The 8877-nt window shown below is 36.1% G+C and overlaps 1 protein-coding gene across 1 annotated transcript in view; it reads right to left on the bottom strand.

The window, feature by feature from the left end:
- vcana (versican a) overlaps positions 1-8877 on the bottom strand; it is a 62272-nt gene that overhangs the window by 36610 nt on the left and 16785 nt on the right. The window contains exon 7 of the mRNA XM_056457141.1: positions 3485-4227. Coding sequence (XP_056313116.1) covers positions 3485-4227 — 743 coding nt within the window. The remainder of the gene's footprint in view (positions 1-3484; positions 4228-8877) is intronic.

The raw sequence follows: 8877 nt of genomic DNA, 5'->3' as shown, positions 1-8877 counted from the left end.
ACAAACTCTCTGACATATCAATGAGAGTTGACACAGTCGGCATTCCGAATGTCCCTCTTTGCTCTATCACACTTGTGCCTTTTTCTGTATCCAATGTAATATCTTCAAGTGTGACTGTGCTGCCTGTGAATTCTGAAGTTCCTAATGGAGCTAATGTATGTAAACCTTGAGATTCTGTTGGTTTTGATGACAGACTTTTATCCTTCATTGCAGTTTCTGTATGTGATGTAATCAACTGACTTGTGACTGTTTGTCCAGTTGAGTACTCAGTGCTGAATGGTGTAATTATATGCACTGTGCTGAATGAAGTGGAGTCAGGAGTGAAAGCAGGTTCTCTACTATGTATCTCATTAGTCTGATCATCCATCACAGATGCCATATGTAGAGAAGAACTTGTTGTGAACACTTTGCTAAACATTTTAGATGTCAGATCTCCAGAGGTTTCAGTCTCTGTTGATGGCAGGATTGAAGACAAACTGGTTGATGAAACAGCATCAGATAATTTCTCATCTATATGTCCAGTCTGAGCAGGAGACAAGAGAGTTTCATCAAAGACTGTGGGCTCAGATGATTTAGCTGACAGGTGTTTGTTCTCCATCACTGTAGCTGTGTTACTTGCTATATGCGATGTAACGTCTTCACTTGTGTCTGTTGAGTGCCCAGTATTCAATGGTGTTAATGTATACACTTCACTAAATTCAGTAGATAAATTCAGAAGAGAAAAAGCAGGTTCGGTACTATATGTTGTCGGATCTTTTGTGATATCAGACGAGCTAGACATTGAGATTGTTGTTGTCATGAACATATCAGAGGTCTTATCTACTGAGGGATCAGCCTCTGTTGATGGCAAGCTTGAAAGAAAACTTGATGGTGAAAGCATATCTTTTGCAGTTGTACTCTCTAACCTTATTGTAACAGGGCTCTCAGATGTTTTGTCTAAATGATCAGTCTGAGAAGAGAAAAGAGTTTCTGAAACATCAATAACAGTTGATTCAGATGGTTTTACTGACAGCTCTTTGTCCTCCATCACAGTTTCTTTGGTTGTAGCTAAATGTGATGTAATACCTTGACTTGTTACTGCTTGTCCTATTGAGTACTCAGTTCCTGATGATGTAAATGTATGCACTGTACTAGTTTCAGAGTCAAGCGTATAAGCATTATCTCTACTTTGTGTCTCAGCTGCCTGATCAGCTTCAGCATGTGTTAAGCTTGAAAGTTCAGGGGTTTCTGTTGTTTTCTGAGACTGTGGTTTGCTGCGTTCCTGGTCTAAAATGGTTGCTGTTTGAAGTGTGTAACTTGTATAATCTTTGCTAAATATCTCAGAGGTTTCATCTCCAGAAACCCTAGACACTGTTGATGGAAAACTTGACTGTGTAAGCAAATCTTTAGCAGTTGTCTTTAATGTTGATGTGCTTCCATGTGTTGTTTCATCTAAATCGACTGCTTTTGTTGAAGAAAACCAAGTGCCTGAAACATCAATGATTGTGGAATGTGATGGGTGTGCTGACAGCTCTTTGTCCTTCATTACAGTAGCTGTGGGTGTTGCTGTGTATGATGTATTATCTTCATTTGTGACTGTTTGTCCTGTTGAATCCCCAGTGTTCAGTGATGTTAATGCATACCCTGTGTCAGTTTCAGTCAAGGCAACAGAGGAAATAGGTTCTGTGCTATATGTCTCAGTTCTTTGATCTCTTTTGGTCTCAGATGAACTAGGTATTGAGATTGCTGTTGTGAACATATTAGAGGTGTCATCTCCTAATGCTTCAGACTCTGTTGATGGCAATCTTGATGGTGAAAGCACATCTGTAGAGGTTGTTTTTTCTGAGGTTTCTGTGACAGTGCTTTTAGATAATGGCTTGTCTAAATATCTAGTCTGAGCAGAGGAGGACAGAGTCTCTGATACATAAGTTATAGTGGAGTCAGATGGTTTTGTTGACAGATATCTGTCTATCACAGTCACTGTGGTTGTTGGAGTATTTGATGTCATATATTGACTTGTGACTAATTGTCCTGTTGAGCCCTCATTACTCAATGTAAATGTAGGAACTGTATTGGATATAGTAGAATCAAGTGTATAAACAGGTTCTCTTCTAGATGGTTCACTTGTTTGACCTCTTGTAGCTTCAGCATGTGTTGAGGTGGAAACCAGGGCTGTTTTCTCTCTGTCAGATGGTGTTTTGGTAAGTTCTTCATCTGATTTGATTGTGGAGAACAATGAAGAACTAGTTGTTCTGGACTCTTTGCTATCCATGTCAGCGGTCCCATTTTTTGAACTTTCAGACTCTGTTGATGGAAAGCTTGAAGAAAAACTTGCTGACACAGCATCTTGGCCGACTATGTTCTCTGAGGTCATAGTGACAGTGATTTTAGATAAAGTTTTGTCTAAATTATCAGTCCAAGGAGTAGAGAACAGAGACTCTGATACATCAGTGTTGGTTGATTCAGATGGTTTTGCAGACAGATATCTGTCCTCCATTACAGTCACTGGAGATGTTGCTGCATTTGATGTAATGTCTTGACTTTTGATTGTTTGTCCAGTTGAGCCCCAAGAACTCGATGTAAATGTGTGTACTGTGCCATATAAAGAAACAGGTTCTCTACTATGTGCTTCACTTGTTCGATCACTTGTAGCTTCAGCATGTGTTGAGCCTGAAACTGGGGTTGATTTATCTCTTTCAGATGGTGTTCTGATAAATTCTTGGTCTGATTGACTTGTGGAGAATAATGGAAAACCAGTTGTAAACTCTTTGCTAGAGAATCCACTTTCTGAACTTTCAGATTCTGTTGATGGCAACCTAGAAAACAAACTTGACGGTGATGGCACATCTTTGGCAGTTGTCTTCTCTGACGTCATTGTGCTTGTGACAGATATTTTGGATAATGCCTCATCTAAATGTGCAGTCTGAGAGGACGACAAAAGAGTTTCTAACACATTGGTAATTGTGGACTCAGATGGTTTTGATGACAGATCATGATGTGATGTACTGATTTGACTTGTAATTGGTTGTCCTGTCAGTTTCACAGTGCTTGATATGAATGTTTCAGTAGAGTCAAGAGAAGAAACTGATTCTCTACTATGTGCCTCGGTTGTCTGAACTTTTGAGAGCTCATCTTCTGTTGAACTGGACAGTGGAATTCTTTCAGTGCTTTTGATGGATTCATGATCTGATTTGCTTGTTGTGTACAATGCATTACTTAATGTTGTGCTTCTAAGCATATCAGACGTCTCAACTCCTAAAGCTTCAGACACTGAATGTGGTGCAACTGAAGAAAAATCTAATGTTGAAAGCTCATCCTTTGCTGTTGTCATCTCTACTTTCTTTGTACTTTCCATAATGGATTCTGAAGGTATTACTGTATGCATTTCAGCAGTCTCACTTAATGGCTCTCTGTGTGTAATTGTTGTATCAAGTTTACTTGTTGTATGTACTAGAATTGGTGGAGTCAAAGTTAACATTTCTGGTGTATGAACCCCTAAGCTCACTTTATCTGTATCCAAATGGTCCAAAGATGCAGAAGTAAACTCTGTGGGTGGTGAGGTTGTAGTAAATTCATCTTTCTGTGCTGTTTTTCCAATGACCTTTGTCGTAGCAGCTGTATATTGGGCTTTGCCCACTGTTATTGAGCTAACACCATGCACTTGAGAGGAAATGTGTGACTCGGTAGTGTCATCATGATCCAAAGGAGTAACTGCATGTACAGGCTTTGAAGAAGCCTGTTTTTCATTGGCAGAGGTTGTAATGTTTGGCATGAATGTTCCTTCAGATATGAGCATCTCCTCTTTAGTAATTTCTATAGAAGCTGATGGAAGAGTGGATTCTACTGCTAAACCTCTTTGGCCAAATTCAATATTGGGATCAACGGTTGTGGAAAATAAAGGGGACACTATTGTGGAACCTGACACCAATGATTCATGTGATGTTCTGCCAGCTTCCACTAATGAACTATCTAATTCAAAAGTTTCAATTTTTTCAGTTACTCCGAGAGAATCACTTCCAAATGTATCTCCTCTAGGTTCTTTTGTCACAACTTTAGGTTGAAGTGTCACCTCAAGATTGCCATTTATGAAACTGATTGTTGGGGTTACAGTTACAGAGGACAAGAAATCACCACTTTCCATAACAGTCGCCCCATCACTATTAAGAACATCATCAGGTATCTCAGGAATGACTACCATCTGGGCAATGTGAGAATGTGGTTCTTCAAAGGGCATCAGACGTTCATTAACTGTAAATAAAAGGACAAAGAAACATGGTATAACATGGTATTTTCTGTCCAGATGCATTTAAAGCAAAGGTGTGCAAAATTCAGAACTAAGAAACAAGAATACGAAGAATATTGGCCGCCAAAATTTATGTACGAAAATTGAAATTTCAGTTTTGGGCTTAAAGACACCACCGGCTGAAAATATTATCTGAAAATAGATTATGTATTGTTTCACTCTCCTGCCAGTGTAGCCAAGCAGAGTGCATGTGCCAAGTCAGTATTTTGCTTTATGAATCAGTCACATGATAACATATCATCACAGTGAAAGTTCTTCGATGTGTAAAAGCAGCACTATGTTTGCAATTTATTTAATCTTGTATGCTCATACATATTTAATGCCTATCCCATAGATTATGAAACCCTGAAAGAGAATGTGCCCCTCATCATGGAATGTAACTTACAGAGAAGAGCTACTGTCTACTGTCCAGAAACAAAAGTTAAAAAACATGCTGACCTGCTGGAGCATTAACAGAGGCAATTTCCCTGCACCCCAGAAGCAAGAATTTGGACAGATTAATACTAGCAGGTTTAAAATGTAATTTAAGTCATTGATGATTTTTTCAAATAAAAAATGTTTTGCTGGATAAGTAAAAATTCTGCTAAACAGTCATAATTGCTTTCAAAGATATAACATTAGTCATTTTGAAGTTGTCAGCAAATGCTTTAGCAGAACAAGATTATAATATCTGAAAATAAGTATCATTGAAATAAAAGTACAAAACATACAAACACGAATTAAAATATTTCAAAAGCATATACAATCTTAAAGTTAAATCCATAAAATTATAATCTAAAAAGTTAGTGAAAAATTATATTTTGCTAGTGTTGTTGCAGCTTGGGGTAAACTATAGTTTATTTAATTTTTTTTTTTTTTTTATAATTTTGTATTTAAATAAACACACAATAAAATATTTATTTATATATTTATATATTTTTGTTTGTGTATATGCTGCAAATTATAGTTCTTCAGAAAATGTTATATATATATATATATATATATATATATATATATATATATATATATATATATATATATATATATATATATATATATATATATATATATACATACACAGTTGAAGTCAGAATTATTAGCCCCCCTGAATTATTAGCCCCCCCTGAATTATTAGCCCCCCTGAATTATTAGCCCCCCTGTTTATTTTTCCCCCAATTTCTGTTTAATGAAAAAAATATTTTTTTCAACACATTTCTGAACATTATAGTTTTAGTAACTCATTTGTAATAACTGATTTATTTTATCTTTGCCATGATGACAGTAAATAATATTTTACTAGATATTTTTCAAGACACTTCTATACAGCTTAAAGTGACATTTAAAAGCTTAACAAGGTTAATTAGGTTAACTAGGCAGGTTAGGGTAATTAGGCAGGTTATTGTATAATCGGGAAAAATTTTGCTTAAAGAGGCTAATAATTTTTTTAGAAACTGCTTGTATTCTCGCCGAAATAAAACAGAAGAAAAATAATAATTCTGACTTATCTGACTTACTATATATATATATATATACATATATTTATTTATTTATTTATTTATTTATTATTAGTTTTTAATAACCATTACATTATGGAAAATCAAAGTGATCGAAAATTGCAATTATGGAATACAATAATAAATAGTTATTACAATATTTTTTATTTCTGTTTTTTTGACAGGTGCATCCAGAGTTATTTTGTTTCGACTCAGAATTTCATTTCGGTGCATCTCTACTGAGGAATAGTGTACTACATGTCAAGAGTTGGAAACTGAAATTAAACACTGTCAATCTAACTATTATCTTAAAATTTAAGAATTTGTCAAGCCAACATTTGACCAACTTCGCTGTTCTAGATAAAATTACAGAAAAATAAATGTCTTAGAATGTCAAGTAAATTTTGTACTAGTTGTATTTTTTTAAATAATTATGCAGCCTGTTCACTTTTTCCATTATCTATGACACACAACCATGAATTTGGTAGTTAGATAGAAGTTCAATCATGGTGCTCCATATATATGGACGTAAACATGTTTCATACATACAAGGTTCCAATTTAACATCAATTTAACATGTTTTTACCATACTTAAAGTCTTAAAGAAAAAATGTATTGGCAGATGTTTAACAAACTACCTTTAGAAGTACTTTTCAACCAAAAATGTCTTTTATTATATACACACTAAACAGACCTCACAACAGGTCCTGTCCACAAAATGTCTTTGTTGTGACTGTTTCATCAGAGTCTAGAGCAAAGACAGATATCCGGTTCCTATTTGACTCAGTAAACTTGATCAGCTTCCAGAAACTAAAGTTGTAAATTTATACCAGACTTATCATCTCATCTCACAGCAACACTGGTCATATTAGTTAAACAACCCACACAATCACTAATGTAAAATTCAATTTCGGGAAACAAACAATATTTCCCACAAGATAAAGTTGTCCAGATTAGTAGTGGATGGGAACACCTGCAGGAATAGAGGGTAACATCTGCAAACACCTGGTTAGGCCAAGAGGAGAAGGAACAGGGGGAAAATTCTATTCTTCTCATGCATTTCCCTACAGCCCCATGTTCAGACATAGGGAAATGACCAAACCCACAGTTCCCAGCTTCATTTTCTGTTAAAAACAAGCTGGAACATGTTTAAAAAACACTGCACAGGGCTAAAATAAGGTACAAATGCGCTTTTGTGCCTAAATCATTACCTCAGTGGCCTAAGCATCCTGGGTAATGTCCTATACTCATTAGTTTAATCTTTGTGTCATAATATTTTGACATGAAATGTGTAATATTTCATTACTACATCCTTGCTTTCCTTTGGTCTTACTTTTACAACCAAACAAGTAGGCCAATAGAAGAATGCAACGCTCACATTCCCTTCACTACCAGTTTTCTCAGCCGTCTCTATACAGAGGAGACTGCAGAGATGACATCAGCCATGTTGTAGCGTCCAGACATCAGTGCACTAACAGACCTCTATGTTTACGCTGGTAAGCGTCCAAAGACACGTTCTGCCAAGCTTGCAGTCACTAACAGAAATAACTGGGAGAACAGATTTGTTAGGGCATTCCCTAATAAACAGCTCTCTACACTAAATGGATCCACATCATCTGTACTGCAACCTTCTCTGCCAGATGGAGGCAAACAGCCTGTCATTAACAGACCAGACCTGCCAGTGCCAGCTAATGCTGCACCTGTGATCTAGTGTATCTGTGTGTGTGTGTGTGTGTGTTAAGTCTTATTGAACACAATGTGGACCAATTGGAATGGATTTTCACAGTGTCAAGAAACCACTTCTATTGTCACTAGGGATGTAACGATTCACCATGAGCTGGTTGAAAATCGATTCAAATATGTGACGATTCAAATTGGTAGAAATGTTGAATGAATCATGATACATTTTTTGAACAGAGGGGACGCTGTCTTTACAAGAGCAAACTTGCTTTACCTGCACATTAGCGGTGAGCAAGAGGTGGGGCGGCAGAGTAAAATGACAGTGAAGTGCGCCAGACAAAACACACTGTGAGCAAATACTGCAAAAACACGTTTACTTGCACTAACAAAACAACAAACATGATGCACATAAACCATCATCACAGTGCAAAACTACTGTCAAAGATGTCTATACGCAAAAAAAAAAAAATCATTAATAAGCCAAACCACGCGGACCGGATGATTTGCAGCTCCACTTGCTCCGGCAAATGCTATGGAGATCACATGGTGCATCAGTGTTTTCATAGCGAGCGTGAAGATGTTTTTCAGACTATAAGATAAAGTTGCTCTGTTACAGAACCAGATATTAGATTATTTTTGCCTTCTCCTTTTTAAATTAGTTTAGGCATATTTTAATAATTTGCGTATTATTGTTGAATATTTAAAATTGTTCAAGATTATCTCTTCTTCTTAAGTGTATGACACTGATACATATAATAATTAATTATACAAGTGATATTAATTATTCACCTTTATAATCATGTTCAACTCCTGTCTTTATCCTACTTTATAATTAGTAATTTTATAATTAGTTTTTTTATGCCAGTGGCCAGTCCCCTGGATCAGTGCCTATTGATCACGTCTGTACACACTGCTCTCTGGTTTAGGAAAGGCTTTCCTCTCCACACCAGCCATCTCAGTCCTCGGTGAAAGAGTTTTTCCATCAGCAGGGGATATTGGAAATGTGCAAAGACCTCAGCTTATGCCCGAAAACATAGATATGGTGATATTTCTTTAAAAAAATCTCAAATCACAGCATAGTCACAGTTTTAGTTTGTTTATATTAATGGGTCTTCTTTAGTTTTTGGAATTTGTTTTTAAAATAGCAATTTAGTTATGGCAGGAAATATGTTACTTTACAGCATTGAAAAAAAATGAAAGGGTTCTTGTTCACCTTAAAATTTGTTTCAAACAAATTTGTTAAAAAATCATGACTAAATCGTGAATCGTATCGAATCGTGAGTCAGGTGAATCGTTACATCTCTAATTGTCACCATCGAGAAATACTCATGAAAGCAATATAATGAATACAGGGCTAAATCTCTGCCATCCATATTCTTACAAAACCTCTACTTGTCTCTTTCCAAGTTCTTTATATTCATCTGACAGTCTTATTTTTCAGGA

This window comes from Danio aesculapii, chromosome 5 (genome assembly GCF_903798145.1).
Source record: "Danio aesculapii chromosome 5, fDanAes4.1, whole genome shotgun sequence".
Classification (NCBI taxonomy): domain Eukaryota; kingdom Metazoa; phylum Chordata; class Actinopteri; order Cypriniformes; family Danionidae; genus Danio; species Danio aesculapii.
This window is presented reverse-complemented; position numbering and strand designations above follow the sequence as displayed.